The sequence below is a fragment of the Antennarius striatus genome, chromosome 22, assembly GCF_040054535.1.
Source record: "Antennarius striatus isolate MH-2024 chromosome 22, ASM4005453v1, whole genome shotgun sequence".
Classification (NCBI taxonomy): Eukaryota; Metazoa; Chordata; class Actinopteri; order Lophiiformes; family Antennariidae; genus Antennarius; species Antennarius striatus.
In genome coordinates, this window is record NC_090797.1 from 9,083,341 (window position 1) to 9,103,732 (window position 20,392).

The 20,392-nt window shown below is 42.7% G+C and overlaps 1 protein-coding gene across 3 annotated transcripts in view; it reads left to right on the forward strand.

The window, feature by feature from the left end:
• The window catches only part of gramd4a (GRAM domain containing 4a), a 33,611-nt gene extending 26,546 nt beyond the window's left edge, over positions 1 to 7,065 (forward strand). For 2 of the 3 annotated variants that reach the window (XM_068307112.1, XM_068307114.1), the window contains 7 exons: positions 133 to 287; positions 754 to 771; positions 1,597 to 1,741; positions 1,881 to 1,974; positions 2,356 to 2,446; positions 2,551 to 2,619; positions 2,963 to 7,065. In XM_068307112.1, coding sequence (XP_068163213.1) covers positions 133 to 287; positions 754 to 771; positions 1,597 to 1,741; positions 1,881 to 1,974; positions 2,356 to 2,446; positions 2,551 to 2,619; positions 2,963 to 3,073 — 683 coding nt within the window. In that variant the 3' untranslated portion in view covers positions 3,074 to 7,065. The remainder of the gene's footprint in view (positions 1 to 132; positions 288 to 753; positions 772 to 1,596; positions 1,742 to 1,880; positions 1,975 to 2,355; positions 2,447 to 2,550; positions 2,620 to 2,962) is intronic. The other variant, XM_068307113.1, reaches the window with a different exon arrangement.
• The last annotated feature ends 13,327 nt before the right edge of the window (positions 7,066 to 20,392 follow it).

The window sequence follows — 20,392 nt, forward strand, 5'->3', positions numbered from 1 at the left end:
TAAACTAGTCGTAGCACACCAGGACTCGATAAATAGTTGTATGGAGGACGTTGCATGAACTTGTTCCTGCTTCTCCATCTGTTCCAGCTCTTACATCCCTTTACATTCCTTATTCCACTTGTGTTATTCCAGGCCTGTACGCTGGTATCAAATTCTTCATCATAGACTTCCTGTTCAAGAGCTGTCCAAAGCTGCGGGACAAGTACGACACACCCTACATCGTATGGAACAGCCTGCCCACGGACCCTCAGCTCAAAGAGAGGACCAACGCCACCGTGTCCCGACGGGTAAGGGAGCACCAAGGCTTACGCGCCCGTTTGTCTTCACCAACATCAACGCCCCATCCCAGAAGTTTCAGTTTCTTCAGCAGCTACTGCCGTGACACCATTCATGTCCAGCTGAGGTTTACTTTCTTAAATAGCAAATGAGCTATTTAACAAGGAATCTATTCTAATCTCAACGAACAGCATCCTTAAGGATGCATTATAATAATTTCAGGTCATCATAATCTTGTTTTGTTGACATTTATTATGTCAGCCCCCCCACCAGCCACCCCTCTGTGTCAGGACAAGGACAAAAGAGATCAATGAAGTCTCGAAATACCATCCCTCCTGTCAATAACACATTGGCTCTCAGCTGCTCAGCCTCCCTGCATCACCACAGGGCGCTGTGTGCCATATGAAGGAAAGTGTGTGAGTGTGTGTGCGTGTGTGTTTACCTTGTCACAGGTCTGCTCTGTTATTTCTCTCTCAGCTCTCTGGCATTGAGAAGGTAGGGTCTCTGGTGTGTCTCCCTCAGGCTCCCGTACTGCACCCGAGTGACCGCAACCTCACCTCTTAGCCTGTGTGTGTGTGTGTGTGTGTGTGTGTGTGTGTGTGTGTTTGTGTGTGTGTATGTGCGAGCACACACGTGCATGCGCGCAGTGTGTGACTCACCTCGAAACTGGACGTCAGCGTTTGTGGACAGAATGGATCAAAATGTCATTTGTACTTTAAATGTCTTGGGGTTTTTTTAAATCATGAATATATACTTGACACTGAATAATTGAATTCTATTAGAATAATTTCCAGCCTGATGACATTTTGAATCCATCAACAGTTGAGATGCTCTGTGAGAAGAGCTGAAGCAGTGCGTTTGATGAATAGTTAAAGAGTCCTTAGAGTAGCCCCTGAGCTAATGTAGAGTTAGCGCTTTAAATCCTTCCTGATCTCCGTTAAATGTTGTAATTAGTCGTAAAATATGAGATTCGAAATGTCAGGTCAGAGCTGACTGACTGATACTAATAAGTACTTTCAGCCACCGGAATGAAGGATGATGATGATGATTATGAGGTTGGCCAAACTCTGCTTGTTGCACGTCACGAGTGAGGAACATGAAGCATCGCCGAGTTCCACTGGATGTTTGATTTCAAATGTCTTCCTGTTGCTCATCATCACATCACCTCCTTTTCCTCCTTACTATCTTCCTCCTCATCCTCATGTCCTTTTTTTTTCTCTTGACTTCCTGTCATTCCATTCCACCCCCAAACCCACCACCCTCTCCTTTTTTTTTTTTTTTTTTTTTTTTTAATCCCCCCCCTCCTTCGTCTCTGTCCAGGTCCAGCCGGTGGTGTCTCGGAGCAGCCTTGCCACCGTCCCTTGTGGGGTGAGTAGAGAGGAGGAGACGGGTCGATCCCACAGCACCAAGAAGGGAGCATTTCATGAAATCTTCAACCTGCAGGAGTCAGAACGCCCTCTGGCGGGTGAGAGGATTTACTGCAGCATTGAAAACTAAACAACTGTTATTATTTTCACTGAGTTGGTTTTCAGCTGGTCGTCTCCCTACTTTGGGTTCATAAATAGTTTTACAAACATTCTGTTTTCTGTCCTGTATGTGTCCAGTGTGTGAGAATGGATGGAGGTGCTGCCTCATAAACAGAGACAGGAAGATGCCCACAGACTACATCAGGAATGGAGTGCTCTATGTCACAGAGAAGTAAGTGGAGCATCTTCCCTCAGGAGAACTTTTCTTGTGGTTATAATAAGCAGACAACAGACAAATGAGCTGCTCTTAAAGACGGAGCAGAGAGGAGGTGCAGACAACAATTCAGACCGCTGGATTTGGGGTTTAAACATTTAGAAGGCTGATATACTGAGAGCACCATCTCCTCCGTCCCTTCCTGCCTCTGTGTTAGTCAAAGGGGATCAAGTGGGACAAGCCCTCCCCTAGAGAACATCTCTCATCTATAAATGTCCTCACCACTCAGGATGTGAAAATGACAAGAAGTTCATTCAATTTGTCATCCGTTTTGGCTACCTTCATGTTTTTCCTAGAAACCCCTCTCAGGAAGCCGTTTCCTATCTCCTTCTCTGACAGTTATTTGTGTTTCGAGAGCTCCAGCTCCAGATCCGGCTCCTCCAAGAAAAATAAAGTTATCAAGCTGGTGGACATCACTGACATACAGAAGGTACCTGATCACCAACAGTCTGGATGTGGGACTGAAAAACTAAAATGATAACATCAAAGAAAAGTAAAATTATTGTAATTCTGTTGTGTTTCTGATCCTTACAGTATAAAGTTCTGTCAGTCCTACCAGGAAGTGGGATGGGCATCTCTATAGCAACTCCATCCACTCAGAAGGTACAGTATGAAGTAGCAGCAAAAACTTTTGAGATACAAATACTAAGATCATCTAGTGGTTGATTCAGCTTGGTGTCAGATTAGACATGTATGACCTAATTCCTAATAGTGATATCAGTGTGAATCCAAATTCAAGGATACGTTTTCATTGTCAATAAGTCATTGTGGGGGTCAGACTCCCACAACTTGAACTTCTGATATCACAGGATAATGTATCATCTTATCGTGTTTTTTTGCTTTGTAATTTGAAGTTCTTGACACTTCATTGCATAAAAACTGAAAACCTGTCCCGCTATGACGTGAGAAGAATAAAACACTGACCGGTGACGTCTGCTTCCTGCAGCCATTGGTGTTTGGTGCCATGATCCACAGAGACGAGGCCTTCGAGGCCATCTTTACCCAGTACATGAAGATTGTGACCACCACCAAACCGCCGACCAGCGCTGAGCTCTAGATGCCCCCCCCCCACCCACACACACACACAAACACACACACACACACACACACACACACACACACACACACACAGGTCTGAGGTCTAGAGAGAGGAGCTCCTCACCTGGGCTGGAAAATACTGTAAAAACAGCAACACTCTGCTCGACGCTCACTAGGGAGTGTGAGTGTGAGGGTGATGTGTCCACACACACACACACACACACACACACACACACACACACAGTAACTCACTTCACTGGGAGGTTGGACGGTGAATGAAATCCAATCACTGGTTCTGGAAGAAGGAAGGATCTGTGTGTGTTTCTGTATCAATCAGCAGACTGTTGGGGAGGGGGCTGGTTCTCCTCTCCCATCTGACTGATCTACCAACTCGCTTCTGTGGTTTTGTGTGTGTGTGTGTCTGTGTGTGTGTGTGTGAGGGGCAAAGTTCGGCTCCTATAATGTGTCAAGTGTCTCTTCTTTTTGTTTTTCTTTTTCTTTACCTTCAGTCTGTGGAGTTGCTTCTACTCTAGTTGGTAAATCTGAAGAAGTGCTCCAACTGGCTTCGACCTGGATTTCAGAAAACAGCCCGATAATCAAGAGTCTTGTAACTGCCAGATGTCTGTGAAAAAAAATCTGTATGTTTCAGTTTTATACATGACTACAAAAACCACTGTTCATGTATTTTGACACCGTGCCTCGTGGCCCCCCCCAAAAAAGATACTGTGAGTGTAGTTGGTGGTTGTTTTTTAATGTTTATTAGCTGTGAATTCAGGCTTGCTGTCTGACGGACGCAGAGCCTTCCTGTTAGTTTACATCGCTGCTGATCTCTTGCTTTGCCCCCACTTCTTTCTGAACACACAGTTCAGCAGCGACGGTGTGTTTTACTCCTCGCTCCGCTTTGTTGCTTCTTAGTTTGTCTTATGAAACTCGTATTTTATTTAATTTTTAATGAAAGTGAAAGCCTTTCTTTTGATAAGTGATGGGATGATGACGATTTTGAGACGAGAGCACAACCACCGTTGGACGGTTCGAACTCTTGACTGCCACTTGGAGACGCGTCACAGTCGTTTCTCCTTTAGCACAATCTGTACGTATAGAAAGAGTTTTCCGTCTTCTCTCTGAGCACTTTATTTGGACATTAACTGGAATTCCCACCGATTGTGTCGCAGTGAGCGCATTTCAGGCTCGCTGCTGCAGCTGGAATCCATCTTCAGTGTTAGCATGTAGCTACCGGCTGTGTTCCTCTTGAGCCCACGGAGGTCCCAGTGCAGCACCAGTACGGTCCCAACACACTAGAGAAAACCAGACCTTCTGTCAGACAACCTTCATACTCACCATGCAAAAAGGACATGCAGTACTTTTACAATATTCCACCACTTGAGTTCAAGAGTTGTTTAAATTCTGGATTTTAGTCTAAAAACCAGCCTCATAAGTTTTAAAAGTGAAAGAAATGAGTCCCCTCTGTATTTGCTTCTTTCACTCATCTTTAAAGCCACAGTGAGCAGAGACAGCCATGTGGTGGCCTCTCCTCTCTTTCCAGATGTGTAATATTGGCTTATTTTAAACAGGATGGTCCAGGATGTGTGTGGGCTAAACAGAATATTTGCATCACTTCATTGTAAGACACCATTCTGCAAGAATAAGCTGGTCTTTATTGTTGTCAAATGGTTTGATTTGTAGAAATATGATGCCAAAATACACAAGACACTTTTTCGTTGAGGTGAATGGAGGTAGCGTTTGGGGCAGGCCTACGTCGGATGCGACGATTGAATGCAGGAGTTCAAACAACCAGAGGATTCTAGATCTTCCATTCAAAATCAAAATGTCAAAGTTATCCCAAAGTCTCTGTGTTCTGTTCTCCTCACGCCCCGTGAGGATCATCTGAGCTGGATATGAAGTTGCCCGAGGAGCTATGGACCAGATCAGCGAAGCACACGCTTGTGTTCAAACTAATCATTTGATTGTTAATCTGTTGTATTCGTTGACAGCCGCTCATACGATTTGTCCTTCAGACGGCCTTCCCAGACGTGCATTTTATGTTTTTTTGTTTAATGAATTTGATTCACGATAGGGGAAGCCTGTCGGCTTGTTAGAGCAGGTGACATCAGTAGCTAACACTGGTCTAGTCTTAAAACTGTTTCCTGACGCCTTTTTTTTTTTAAATAAAAAAATCTGTCAACTCTGAAACCAGCTGTCGGTTCTGAGACCCAGTAAGGCTGGGCTCAGAAGAAGCACAGAATGTATCACGTTGATAATGTCTACCGCTATTTTTCTTTTGCCAAATCTTAATGTTTGTCTGCCAGATTCTGCCTATGCTCATGTTTACAGGAGGTTGTGAATTGTTTTTGTTCTGAGCCCAGTTTGAGTTCCTTTTTTTTTAACGTTGGAGTTATGACAACTGGTCGGATTTAGAATTTTTGTCTCGGCTCTTATTGGCGCTGCACTGATCACATGGCTATTTCTGCTCACCTCTAACCAATAGGAAATCACAGTAACAATAACAGTATTTCTAAACCTCTCACCACATGTAAATGGTTGTGTCCAGCATCACAATACAGTGTAATGTAACTCACAGAGCAGAGATGGCCATTCTGGACTCAAATGGCAACATCAGTGTTTTTGTCACGTTTTTCCTTTTAACTTGCTGCACTTTCTTTTTTTTTTTTAAGTGTAGAAGAATGAGGCAGAAATGAGACCAAAAATAAAATCACATTATTAAATAAAGTGAAATAAAATATGTGCACTGGTGTGTCTGGAAAGGCAAAAACATCCAGCAAATGTCAAAGGAATGGTGTGACATTATTACTGTTGTAGATTAGAAGCTATGCCACTACAAACAGTAGATTTTAATTTTCTTTATGCCTTATAAATGCTAACTATAAATTAGCGGCTCAGATTAGCACAGAACTGACCTAAGGACAGAGCAGTTTCTATCTCTGTGCCCACATTTCTGATTCAAATCTTGTCACTCGGTGGTTTATTCTCCTTTTAAATGTAGCAGTGAGCACCAGAGTGCCGTTAGAACTTTAAACGTTCATGAACGTGTTTAAATCATATCAGTAAAGTAATCATCTAAAATTGGCCAAAAAAATACTCAAAAGGTCTTGCGTGACTGTAAAGCTGTGATCTGGACTGTCCTACAGTCTGCTGGTGATACATGCTGCTGCCATGGAAAATAGAGTTAATATGAGATCACAAATAAATTTGTTTGGTTGTAAAATATAATCTTTAACAAGTTCATCAAAAAGCAAAAAAAAAACCCACTGATAATTAATGAATCTTCCCATCAAAGTAAAGATATTTGACCAAACGTCCAGACATTCCTTTAACATTTGAGCTGCACATGGTTACAACCCTGCAGATTGGACCGCTGCTCCCTTTGAGAGGGAGCTGCTCAGAAACAGTGGTGTTGTCCTGTCCACACGTTTAAGCTGCTGTCCTCGCTGTTGTATTATTATATGTAGTTTTTTAACAGTATAAATGTTAATTTAGGGGTTTTCCCTAACTCTTGAGTTGGTAGAACAAATATCATGACGGAGGATTTGCAGATGAATTGCCTCAAGGCTGCATAACAGCCTTAAATCTTTGGTTCTGTTTTAATAGACTGACGACAGTCGGTGAATGAACTGGTTGTCCAGCAGACATTGTGACTGTCACAGAGGGACTCAGTGCTGAGCCATTGCTGTTATCAGCGTCCCAGTAACTGAACCAGCATGCACACCAGTACAGGACCAAATCTCAGTAGGACGAGGTGGTCGTGTCAAAACATCTGCTGTGCAACTTTTCAACTATTAAGGCCCATTTTTAACTGAGAATCACTGCAGTCATCAAATGAGTGATTTGTAATCTTACACTCTGTATTTTTTTTTTTTTGCATTTTTGTGAAAGAATTTGTATACAAATAATTGAGATGTACAGTGGAAAAAACACCAGAGTTTTTAAAAGATGTCTATTGTAAAGCATAATGTGATGTACATTTTTTTAATTTAAGTAAAAGACTTTAAAGTATTTTTCCTTATGTTTCTGCTTCGTTTATTCTCCAAAAAAGTTGAGTTCTTGTCAAAAACGGTTCTGTGCAGTACCCCTATCCATCCACAAGAGGTCACTATGAGACCGGACATAATCCGGTGTGGGGATTAGTTTCTCAAGGATTTTTATTTTAATCCCTGCGTCACAATAAGGAAGTAGATGTTTTTGACATTTAATGCTCTCCAACATAATCTGACATTTCTGTGGTGACTTTTCAGTTAACTAATCAGAAAGGACAAGGATGCCGACATGTTTTCACCCATTTTAGCCTTTAAGAAGCTTTTTGTTCATAGGAGTGAACCAGTTTATATTTTTAGCATGTTTTAAAATGTAATTAAATCTGTTAATATTTACCACATATTTTGCAAATATACATTACATCTGAGTTGTTCAAATATATACATATATAAGATCTATCTACAGTAGTTATACAACACAACTATAGGAAAAGTTCTGATATACTTGTCCACGATTAAAAAAAAAATGACAGGACTGATTTAGACGTGTGTGATAATGTTGACTATTCAGTACAAATGAGATTTTACACCTTGATGTTTCTGGAGTGAAGAGGGACACATAACATACAGAAATATGTCAACAGTGGAGATGATCCATCCATCCATCCGTACTCCGGGTCAAATCTTGGTGGTGGAAGTATTCCCAATTCCCTGTTTTCCGGTTCTCCTGCATCTAAATGTGTTCTCAGACCAGATGGACTACACTGACATTCTATTCACGGACATCTGGATCTACCAGTCACACCCTCCAAAGGTTTAGGATCCCCAAGAGGCACACACTCCTCTCATGTCCCTGATCGCCTTCATTTGGTCGCTATGGCCACAGGTGCCGGTTGGATTTGTGTCAATAGGGAACTTTGTCTTCTGGCTCAGCTCGTCTTTGCTGTGATAGTCTGATGCAACACCACATTACCAGGGACCCCGTTCCCCCAGCACAGACCATAAGAAACAGGAATATTTCACCAGTGGTTAAAGAACAATTTGAAGTTCCTTTCCGTCCCTGTTGATATAAATCAAACAACCAATAGAAAAGCATTTCTAAATCAATACATCCTGTCCTTAAAGCTACAACCCAGACAAATTCTTTGTCATTCTTTTGGCCAAATTTTGGCCTCATAAAAGATGAAATAAAGCAAAATAAAATTATCCCAGGTGTAAGAGTGCTGCATTAAAAATGAGCGTTGATTTACTGTGTCTTATGAATCCCGCAAAGAAATCGGGATAATCTATACATCAAAACTAAATATAAATATATAGACTTTTTGAAGGTTCCTTAACCTGTGTGTATAAACTGGCAAAAAAATTCATCCCCCTGAAAACAACTACTGTAAAGCTTGTGGCTTTGACAAAACCTGGCAATGCTCCTTTTATTCACTCTAAGCTGTGAAGTCAGGCTTATGGGCTGCCTGTGGAACAGCGATTTGACTTGAAAGCTAATGCTAACATGTTAATGTAGAAACTTATGGAAACTATCTCCTGCACCGACAAAGGATCTGTACCAAATGTTCACCACATTTTATGCTGTTGGTAAATTTATTAATCATATCTTAATGTGGAACAATGGAAGCAACTGAGAACAAAATGACCAGTGCATGAAAAATGCTTTAATCTTTTAAAAATCCCCTAAAAAAACCAACAACAAACAAACAAACAAAAAACAAAAAGAAGAAATGAGAAAAGGGCTACGGAGAAGGAATTCTTCTCTGGGACGTGCTAGAAATGTTATATGGTTACGAAGACGCAATGAAAATCACAGAGTGTGCATTGTAATGCATCTAGATTATATAATAAATGTGAAAAATGTGGATTCAGAACAGTAAAGTGTCACCGTTTTATGATTTGTAAAATATAGATATGCAGAGTACTGAGCAATGATCCATAAAGATTCCTTGAAAGAACACTGATCCAATACTGACATCTGCATGAGATGACAGCAGGAGAAAAGAAGGAGGTCCCCAGGTGATCCGGCAAAGAGTCAGAGCCCAGAGTCCGTTGGAATTCTGCAGAAGAGCCTTAAAGTGTCTCGTAAGAGCGAGAACGGTGACATGATTCAAAACGCGCTCGATCTGATCCGAGGTCTGCTCAGCCAGCGGTGACTGCAGCTGTCTGGACTCATGAAGCTTCGGCCTCATGTATGTGGATGTTTTTCTACATGTGTCCTTTTCCCCTGAATTAATAAAAACAATCTCATGACATCAGTTTCACAAAGTATTTCTGTGTACAGTAAAACAGTGCAAAATATTTAAGGCACATCGTTGGACCAATTCTGAAGATGAGGACACTCAGAGTCTTCAGATCATGAACTGTTCACTATTTGGTGTTTTTTATCCATCCGAACAAAATGTCCTGTATAAAGTCAATACTGGTACATACATACAGGTTTGAATAGCATCAGATGCCTCACAAATTTGTTTTTCTATCCCTGGTTACTCAGAGAACTCCTGCAATAAAACCCCCATCTATCTGCACGACTGATGTTTCAGAGGACAAGGAAGTCAAGTCCAGTCAGTTTTCCATATATCGTCCCAAATCACAACAGTTCTACAACAGAAAAGAAGACTGAGACTGCTTCGTCGTTCCACACAGAAACAACAGTCCACTATAAGGGGGACATAGAAGCAGGGGAGAAAAACTGACTTCAACAGGCACAAACCTCAGCCAGACCCACGACAAGGGTGGGAGGGGTCTCTGCTGAGAGAAGTAACAAGAGGTGTTACAGTCCTTCAAATATACACTGTCCTCTCTCTCTCTCTGTATGTGTGTGTGTGTGTGTGGTTGGATGGGGTGACCTCTCTTAGCATGTGTGTGTGAGTGTGTGTGTGTGTGTGTGTTGGAGTGGAGAGGACACGCGTTTGGCTGCCTGGTCATCAGTCATTAGTTAAATGTTGAAATGATGCTCCCCCTAAAGAATAGCAGAGCATTCTGACCATAGCTCTCCCCGCTAGCAGCTGTCAGCACCCAGGATAATGACTCACACACACACACACACACACACACACACGCACACACACACACACACACACACACACACGCACACACGCACAGACAGACTCTTAGTATGATGAATCTGCTTGTCTTATGAAAGTACTCATTAGGGATAATGATGATAATTATTATAAAATGTGCATAAAGCAGGTTCATGCAGTGCATGTGTGCCATAGATCCATGTCGAATAAAAATAAAAAGAAACAATACCATAAAATGATTTTCTCTTGGACAACACATGAATATGCAGTAACATCAGCTGTCTGGCCTCCTCCATCACAAAATGATTTTCATCTTTCTTTCTCACACATTGCGAGACATCTGCTGCTAAATGTGACCCGGATCAGGACACCAATCAGCGTTTATTGAGCATACGGTTCAATAACGCTCCTGTAATTGGATCCTCGGCAGCAAACAGCTCTCTGTCTTTTACAGGTGATGTCTCTAACACAGATTTGGTGTCAGCCTTAGCCTCCCGGTGAACCTTCTGTCTTTTCCACATTAAAGATCACAAAGCTGCGTGGAGAGGTGTGTGCCCACGCTGGGAGGAAACAGCTATTTTCATCTGCAGGGCCACATTGTCTCCTAATTCACAAAAAAAGAAAAAAAAAGAAACCCCCCCTCCACACACACACACACACACACCACATGCTGATTTTACTGCAGCCATATGAGGCTTTTCCAACTCAGTAGGGCTTCAAAGAAACTCTGGGAGACAAACACACCAGCCAAAAGAAAACTATAAAAGTGTCTGGCCGTTGATAATGGCTGATGGAAGTACCGTCTGAAGATAAAGGTAATTAAGAAGTCTGTCTCCCTGTGTTTTTCAGGTACAGGACTGCAGCAACCGGTTGTAGGCGCAGCTTAAACACGCCCTCCTGCTGCTGTTCTTTTCAAACCGGCGGCTCAGTGCAGTGAAACGGTGGCAGTCATCATAAGGAAGTCCGTCATGTGTGAAATACTGAATCCTGTTCTTCTGGTGCAGCACAGTTCCATTTTTGGAGCAGTTTCAGTGTCACCATAGCGTCATGCTTTGTATATTGTGAAGATTACATGGAGGGAGGAGTGGTAGCAGTCATCACCCACATCTGACTGGCTGTGGGAAGCTCAGATGACCTCCTGACATTGATTGAATTTTTGGGTGCGTGCCGTCAGGCAGAAGCAGAGACACAGGTCCCTTCTCCAGAGTCTGGCTGTAAGACAGCACACTGAGATAATATCGACAATTATCGACAAACCTCTGTGCCCACGTCTTCACCAGCCAAGCTCTTGCTCATGGAGAGATTGTCGGGTCTCGGTAGAATCAAGAGTCAATCTAGATCTTCTCTTCTTGGAAAAGTTTTCATGCTTGGTGTTACTGTATATAAAGAAAACTGACCTGGGAAAAGACACAGCTTTTGGCAGCTTCTACCTCATGGATACTGAACTAAGATTGGAGCGTTACTCCCATTGGGGAGGATCAATCCCTTAAAAAACAACAACAGCTGAACTCACAGATTACCTCGAGGACAGATGACAGAATTCCAGGAATCACAGCAGGACCCTTGCAGAAAAAAATCGAGCAGCAGGACTGAAGACTGTGTTCACTGGAATAAAGGTTTGGTGGAGCTGGTCTAGAAAATGATGCACGAAAAGTAAAACCAATATGGAGTAGGGTAACTCTAGCTCGCAAAAATGATTCAACCCTCTCCATCAGAGAAAGTCCCATCCTCCCTACTGAAGATAATAAACCGCTTCTGTCCGCCTAGTAATTTTCATACGGTCCCTTAGAATAGAAACACTAACATTAGCTTCTTAAGATTAACTACCAGCGCAGAGTATGTCTGATAAACCAGGCTAAAATTGTGAAATATGTCATGACAGTAGAACATGTCATGACGTATTAAAATATGCACTAGGTGGGGCCATAATGAATGTGAGGCAATTCAGCTGCTTAATGTCCATAACCCATATCTGTGTGATATATGGAATATAAGCAGTTCATGTTAATGAGGTCATTAATTAAACAAATTCACATTCATTAGCAAATAATTCTGTGTCAGCACCCTCCTCATAATGGCCAGTGTTAAAGGGAGCATCTTAACTTGTTAAGGAGTTACAGAAGCTTCAAGAAAATCGTTTTTCTCCTCATTAATATCTAAATTTACCCAGTGAGGTGTTTCATAGTTTAATCGGTTGATGGACTCTAGGTCTGGATGAAGATCGATCACGTGCATTGTTCCAGGGATGCTGAAGAAGCAAAAAAAAGAAAAAGGAGTGTTCGTGTATGACAGGGATGCAAAAGATAAATGTTGTTCACCTTCAGCAGGAAATCAAGTCTTTATTGTAGAGCTTAAAAGCAGCAGTCTGGGTGTATTTTTGCATGTCCATTTTATTAAAATGGTTTCTATCCCTCCCGTCTCCGTCCTCATCGCCTGCGGCACTGGGATGTTAAAGTCATTCAGGGGTCAGCAGACTTATTCCCATTCATGCGCCGCTTCGTTTGTGGCGAACGAGGAGTTTTGACGTGCGGCGGCGCTTGCTGGGTTTATATGGAATATTGGACATGCCGGAGCCAATTAGGTCCACAACCTTCACCTACCTCTGTGTTTCACACACACACACACACAGACACACACACACAAACACACACACACACACACACACACACACACACACACAGACAACCTTCCTGAGGCCTCCAGCTGTTTGCTGTATAATGAAGACTGTGAAAGAGGAGGTGGAGAAGTGTGCGCCGCTGCAGCAGGACTCCTACGGCCGCTGCAGGTATTTGATGTAACAGCTTAGGTTTATGCTGCAAAAGGCGCATTAAACAGGTCCAGGATCAGATGAAGCTCAGTCTGAGGTCTGTCATCATCAAACCCTGACATTAGAAAAACTTACACAATCATTTGATTGAACTTCCCAACTCTTGCTGAGGCTTACTTTTTGGATTCTCCTTAATGAGACCCTTTTTGTTTGCTCTGCCGGACTCTTATGTTAAACAGCAACTAGCTTTTGTAAATCTTTTTTTACACTCTTGTGAACTCTGTCACACTGTTAAACTATGCAGCAGCTCTCCCCCATACTGTATTTTTAATGTGTTGCTTTCTTCATTTGGCAGCGGCCTTTAGCCACGTTATTTCTGTCTATGCATTGGCTTTTTTATTTTTTGCTCATTTAATCAGGTTATTCATTCTTTTCACATAGAAGAGTCTGAAAATAATGAGACAATTCGAATAAGATCATAAGAAATCACATTCTAAATTCAACACCCATCTTTTTCTTTTCATATGGTGTGACCGTTAGCTGGTTTCAGCAAATAATCACAAAGTATATTGAAAAGCACTCATCATGTTCCAACTTCATTTCTGAGAAGTTTTCCCGTTCTCTAGTCTGATGTCAACCCGACAGGTGAGGCTTCTTCACTCAGAGATGAGGAAGATGGAGGGGCTACATTTCACTGAGTTGTACTGACAGTGATCATATATGAAGATTTAATTGTCTTCACACGTTTGATGGTGTGATGTTTCACAAATTAAGATATATATATCTCGCTTTGCTTGGAACTCTGTTGTGAGAATACCCTGTGACATGGAATAAGGAGCTGGAGATTGGATCTATTGTGTTTCCATAATTGGAAAACAAACTAACCCCCGTAACTTTTTTAAAAGTGGATCCAGGATCTCTCCTTTCCCCTGGATCTATTTAGAAGTATAATTGTTTGTTCCGTGGTTCATGCTCCATCTTTCCTGTCAAGTTTTTGGAAGTGCATCCAATGGTTGGTGGCAAGATTGCACAAAAACTACAGGATGCACTTGTAGATAAACTGTGTGTCAAATAAAACTTTAAAGGTTTAGAGGATAATACTGGTGAAATTCTCTTTTTATCATGTATGAGTCATTAAAAGGTCAGTAATTAATGGATCCTATTAATGAGTACAGTCGGCGCTGCCAGCGCCTGATAAAGTTTATTCCTCTGCGACACAGACCTCCACAGACATTTGGTGCTGCCATTAACACAGCACCAAATGAGAAATTACTGCACAGAAATATTCCGGTCCCTTTAAAAAACTGCAGCACTGAGTTATTTTTATCAATTATTGAGTCCTGTTTATTTTTTTAAGCTGCCTCCCTCTTCAGTTTGGGCCTCCAGCAGGTCAGAGGAACCAACACCATGTTGCGTTTGTCGTCAACAAGAATCTGATTGAATAACACTTTCCTTATTTTTGGATCTCCTGTCTAGGAGATTAAAATACGCTTCTCCAGACAAATAGAAGGCCTTGTGAAACTTTGGCGATCATGAAGCGAGCTTTCAAATATGTTGTTATTCCCACGATTTCATCAACTCCGCGAAGGATTGAAACCACTGACCTCATCCCACCGCTCCTCTCCTGAGTTCTGCCTCTCATTTTAACTCACTGCGCGGTTTAAATGAGCTCGACCCGACTCAACCTGCTGCACCCCGCCGAGGAGGCCACTCATGAATATTTTAACAGAAGTTTGCTTATTGCATAATGAGCTTTTCTCCCCGATCGCTTGAAGCCACACACGCGTAGGCGTTCGAGCGTAAAGCCAAAGCGAGCGCGCAATTACGCGCGCACACACACACACACACACACACACACACACACACACACACACACACACACACGGACGCGTGGGTCTGTACCATCTCGCTGTACACCTACCTACAGGTGCATATTCCTCCACACACACACACATTTAAAAGTCGTCTCACTGGCACTTAGCGGCACACACACACACACACACACACACACACACACACACACACACACACACCCTAATTTGATGACTTTGGATGCTAATGAGCTGTTGTGGTGTTTACCCGACACGCATGGTGGGTGTCGCGTTGGGGCAACCACCGCCTGCTTTTAATGATGTTTATTTGGCACAAGTCTGAGGAGCGAACGAGGGGATGACGGCGCGCATGTGTGTGAGTGTGTGTGTGTGTGTGTGTGTGTGTGTGTGTGTGCGTCACTGACTGGCAGATGTTTAAGATGACGGAGGGAAGACATCAAGCAGACAACTCCCACAGATAACCGAGCGGTGTCACGACCCAGCGTTCGGCGAACGGAGGGACGGGATCGGGCTGCTGCGCGTCTCCGCTGTTGGAGTTTTTAAACGACGTGTTCTAATTGTTATTCTCTTGTCTTGCTGACTGCTGAAGCATGTTTGCCTCTCAGAACACAGACAGATTTGTTAGGCCCGTCAAAAGGGCGGGTTTCAACTCGCATTAATGTTTCAGAGCTGAGTCCTGACAAGAAAAAACCAACCCTGGAGATAATTAATCCAGCCAGGACTTTATTTATTTATTACTTTTATAATACATCTTTACTTGAATTAAATGAGGAGCGACTTTTAAAGCGGTTGACAGCAGTTTGGAGAAACATGATCTTCAGTGACGTGGGGTGGTCTTGTAAAAAGGGATCAGGGTCAGGATTTTGAAGTCATCACTCCGATATGGCAGAAAGAAAAAAAAGAGGAAGGTGAATTTTCTCTTTATAAATAACAAGGAGACGCAGGTAGACAGGATGTGCGTGAATGCGTGTGTGACGTGTCATAGATGGCTGGTGTCAGCAGGAGTAAGATGACCATTTTCATTCAGCCTGGAAGCTGAGAGGAGACAATTTAATGACTTTGTGCGATTAGATCCCCTGTGATGAAGAGCATGATGTGAGGTGGAGGAAGCACCCAAATATTCAACTAGATAGATAGATAGATAGATAGATAGATAGATAGATAGATAGATAGATAGATAGATAGATAGATAGATAGATAGAGTAGATAGGGCTCCCAGTGATGGACTGTGCTTTGCTCAAGGGCTCTTTGACAAATTGATATCAGGCACTGGGGATCGAACCATTGACCTTCCGGTAAGTGGACAGCTGCCCTACATAACACCCATCTATAGACTGATGGAGGCCCGTTTGGCCTCAGGGGAACGTTTGACCCTTCACCTTGCTGAGTCAGCTAATAGGACACCTGGCCTTAGCTGCATGGCTAACAAGAGTAGCAGCGACTGTTGAACGGCGGCAAAAACAAGTATTTCTATCCGTCTGACAGTCAGGCAGCTACTTCTGGATCTCATCATGGGACTTAGTTTTTGTGTGGGCCATGTCCACTCTGCCCTGAGTCCAGCGCCGTCAGCAGCACTTAGCAGTTATTTGAGCGATAAGTGAAGTCATCTGTTCATCAGGAACGCCATAAATCACTGGGAGTTCAGTAAGGTACGCCTGAGGACGTCGGAGGAAACCATAAAACATTTTTAGGTAAAACATGATTCAGTGTGAGAGTCGTGTTTTTGTACTGTAACCGGTGAGGCGTGGCCCTCCGAGTTGTGAGTTTTGATTGATTGATGGGGGTGGGGGGTGCTGCATTTCCCCTTTTGTTTCCATTCGGGGTGAAAGGTTGGCTTCGTCTTTAACTTTCAATCCAACCTCGTCCGTCATCTTCTCACCAGATCACTGAAGACTCTGAATCCCTTTCTCACCTCATCCTGTTAAAGCTTTCTCGCCTTCTTCTTTCCGCCCTGACATTAAGACACAAGTTATTTCCCAAGCTTTTGCTGTCTGGGTTTTAATTACACAAACTGTCTTGAGTGGGAGGGCTGCGCCGCCTCTCAGAGCTGAAGGTAATCATAATGTGGTTATTCATGTCACATCCAACGGAAGGAAGGAAGGCGAGAGGAGGTCTGCTGCAGACACAATCCTCCGCAGAGGGTAATGAGCAGAAGTGTTGGGGTGTTATTTATAAGGCCCACCACACATGTGCTTGTTGACCTGTCCATCAACGTGTGGGCGTTTGTGTAACTTGGTGCTAAATTCTGTGTTGATCTTTGTCAAAGCAGTTTAGCGGATCAGATCTAGCACAAGATGAAGTAATGTGGATGTGGTTCCATTCCCATAGAGATTAAACTACAGTACAACATAATCTCTCGGGGGATGGGAATCTCTGTGTGTTCTATGGAACATTTATTATAAAAAACTTCAGTACGTTCTCCTCCATTGGCTTCTCATACACAAACCTTTAGTTTATTAACATTTTTATTGTTTCAAGTTTTATTTAATTGTGAAGTCACATTATCAGTCCTTTTAACACAGTTCCTTCTGTTCACGTCTTCTGCCGACATATAACTGGCTGAGCGGTGTGTGTTCACACCTGCTTGTGTCTATTTCAGGAACTACACTGATCCTGTCTGTCATCACTAAGAAGTCAACTTTCCATTCAGATTTCAGATCCTTTTTGCAAGGAGGCTGTTTAGGCACATGCCCTTTTGTTTGTGTATTTTTCTTCTAAAAAAGTTTTTTTTTTGCACACTTTCTTTAACACTAATAGTTGATAGAGGGATGCCTGTGCAGTGGCTATCCTCGGGCACGGGCAAGGAAGCCCATTCAGGCATCTAAGCATCCCTCCCCTTGCCTCTGCTGACACTGAGCCATGAACGGACCCAATTCATTTTGGTATGGAACCCGACCAACAGATAGATCTCGTATTTTTTATTACCTTCCTTAAAGGGTATTTTTACCTAATTACTCAACAAGTACTGAACCGATCTCCATGAAATTTTGTGGTAGGGTGGGGCAGAGGTCAGGGAAAAACCTATTAACTGAAAGCTGGTGTGTATCCAAAAATTCTTTCATCACTGAAGTGATGCATAAATTCTTGCATTAAAAGAGTGCCACGGGAGTGCACGGTGTCCAGATCTGTGGTTTAAGTATTTCCAGAGGCTGATCCTTATTTAGCCGCTGTGCAGTAAAAGTTAAATATACTGGACTGCTCTTGGCAGAGGTACAGTATACACACTCCATTTATGTTTTCTTGCTCTGCTCTTTTCTTCATCCCAAGACAGATTATTTACTTTGCAGCTGTTTCATTCATTCTGTTTGTGTCTCACCTTGGTCAGTCTTTCATCTCCTTCCATCCAGGAGCAGTTTGTAACTTTCATTTTAAAAGTGGCTGTAATGTCTCAAATTATGGTGCTCATGATTTATCGGTGTTAAAACTGCTACACCCAGCACCTTTGAGAAGAGTTTTTGCACTTTTGTGTCTCTTACAAAGTCTTAGTCAGGAGTAGATTGCACTCTAAGGTCGGCTATTTTTACATCTCTCAGCAGCACTGTAATACACACTTTATGTGATAAATGATCTAAGACCAACATTTCACTACTCCCTCTGCGCAGCAGACGAGACAATCAACTCCTCATATTTATGTCTGTATTGTGATTTAACCCAGAGTGGGATGCTCACTTAAAACTGCTTACCTTTATCATTATGGCTGAGTTTCACAGTCAGCAACTGTCTGTGCCAAAGCAAATATGGATATTAGGAAGTAACTGCTCAACGTTTGAGTTTGAAACATTTCCTTCTGTACTTTATCTCCTGTTGTTCTCCAGCTGGAGCCATCCTCCTTCTCCTCCACCTCCTGCTCCTCTCCTCCACATGACAAGAAAACCAATCTCAACTCAGTATCATCTTCATTATCTTGCAGAATTAAGCCCATCTTCGCTATGCCAGATCGGCCGATGGAAAGGGAGAAGCATCCATCACCATTACTTCACCTGAACACACGGTGGCAGTGTAGGAACACAGCATCGTTTGGTCAACCCATCCTGTAGACACAAACCTGCAGGTAAGTGTGTGAGGAACCTGGAGACGCAGCCATTCAGGAGATCTCTTGACTGGTTTATGGATTATGTATAATGTTCAAGTGAGATCATATAATTTTAGATCACATTTTTGTCCACACATGCTTCTTTTTCCACACCACACACGCCGCAGTTTCTTTGTCTGAATGCAAAGGAGTGGTTTTAACATAAAGAACAACCTGACAGTCTTAAAATTAGGTTTGAAGGTTTCAAAATGATTCACTGTGACCTGAATCATGATTACGTCGTCGCTGCTGAAGTTCCACGGTGGAAACATCTGAAATGATTGGAGTTCATTAAACATCTAAACGCAAGATTCCCTTTAAATAAAAGTGCTGAGTGAAGTTTGGCGTAACAGAACTCAAAGTAGCTGAAAATTCAATGAATGCACTAAAAAGAGCAGAACTGACAGTCTGTGTCTGAGCGATAACTGAGATGGAAGAGTCAGTTTAACAACATTAATGCGACTTCGAGTGTGTACCCTCCAACAAGGTGACGGCTGGAGTGTGAAGCGCTTTAACGCAAGCGCTGAAAGCAGTTGAAGTAAAATGGAGTATTGACATCACAAGTTGTGACTGAGAAGAGCTGAAACCTTTAAGTAGAAGTGTTTCTAAAGAGAGGAACTGAACGAATAACAGCGAAAGAGAAAGCTTTTCATTGTTAAAACCGTCCTTTTATTTATCTGCACTATAGAACCTTCTGTTTTGTTGGATGTCTTAAGCTCCCACTTGAGACAATCGCAGCTTCTTTCCAGGACAAAGGAAAAAGTAAGCCACATGATTGGTCGATGTTTTACAGCAAATACAGCCAAATAAACAAATTATGATCAACTTTTATTCTGATTAATGGAAGTTATTTTTCCATCGGCGTCTCACGACCCCTTCTACATTCAAAAACACGAGTCTTAAAAATGATTGCATGTCACACAGAGGTTGACCACACGATACTTATACTGGTCATCTAATATAATGTCAGGCTGAATGGCTGCTCTTGAAGGCCCCAGTGGACTCTTCAGAGGGTCCTCAGGGACGTTGTGTTAAAAAGCACCTCATGGTTTTGACCTATGATCCATCTGAAACCATCGCCCCCTCCCCTGTAACGATCTTTAAAATGTTCTCCCTAGATCGATGTCTGATTCCTAAACATAAACCCATCCTCATACATCCATCTCTCCCCTGACCATAAGGTCAATCACTTGGCTTCATACCAGGTTTCAGGTTACCATAGCTACACAATGTGGGCAAAAGAGCAAATGAACCGGTGAGTATTGGAGATGAAGATGAAAGGAGGTAGAAGGCTGTAATCTGATTGTCTCCTCTGGTCACGCCTGGGATCCGTCTTCTCCCCTCCGCTGGCCCACGTCCTGCACGCCCGGACCCTCCACCACATAAATCACAATCGGCCGCAAGTCAGCTCTCATTGCTGCACCCCAACGCAGATCCGGAGAAGAAAAGAGGGGGGGGTTGAGAGGTTGCCTTCATTCCTGACCGTGCCCAGGCTGGAGGTTGTGCATTAGGGATGCTTAGTGGTCCTAGTCCTCGCTCCACCCCATTTCCACAATCAACTTCGAGAAGCTCCATGGCTTCTTTACTGATATTTTCTTACAGAGCGGTCAAATGAAGATGGATTGGGGGTTAACGGAGTAATGATTCTGTTT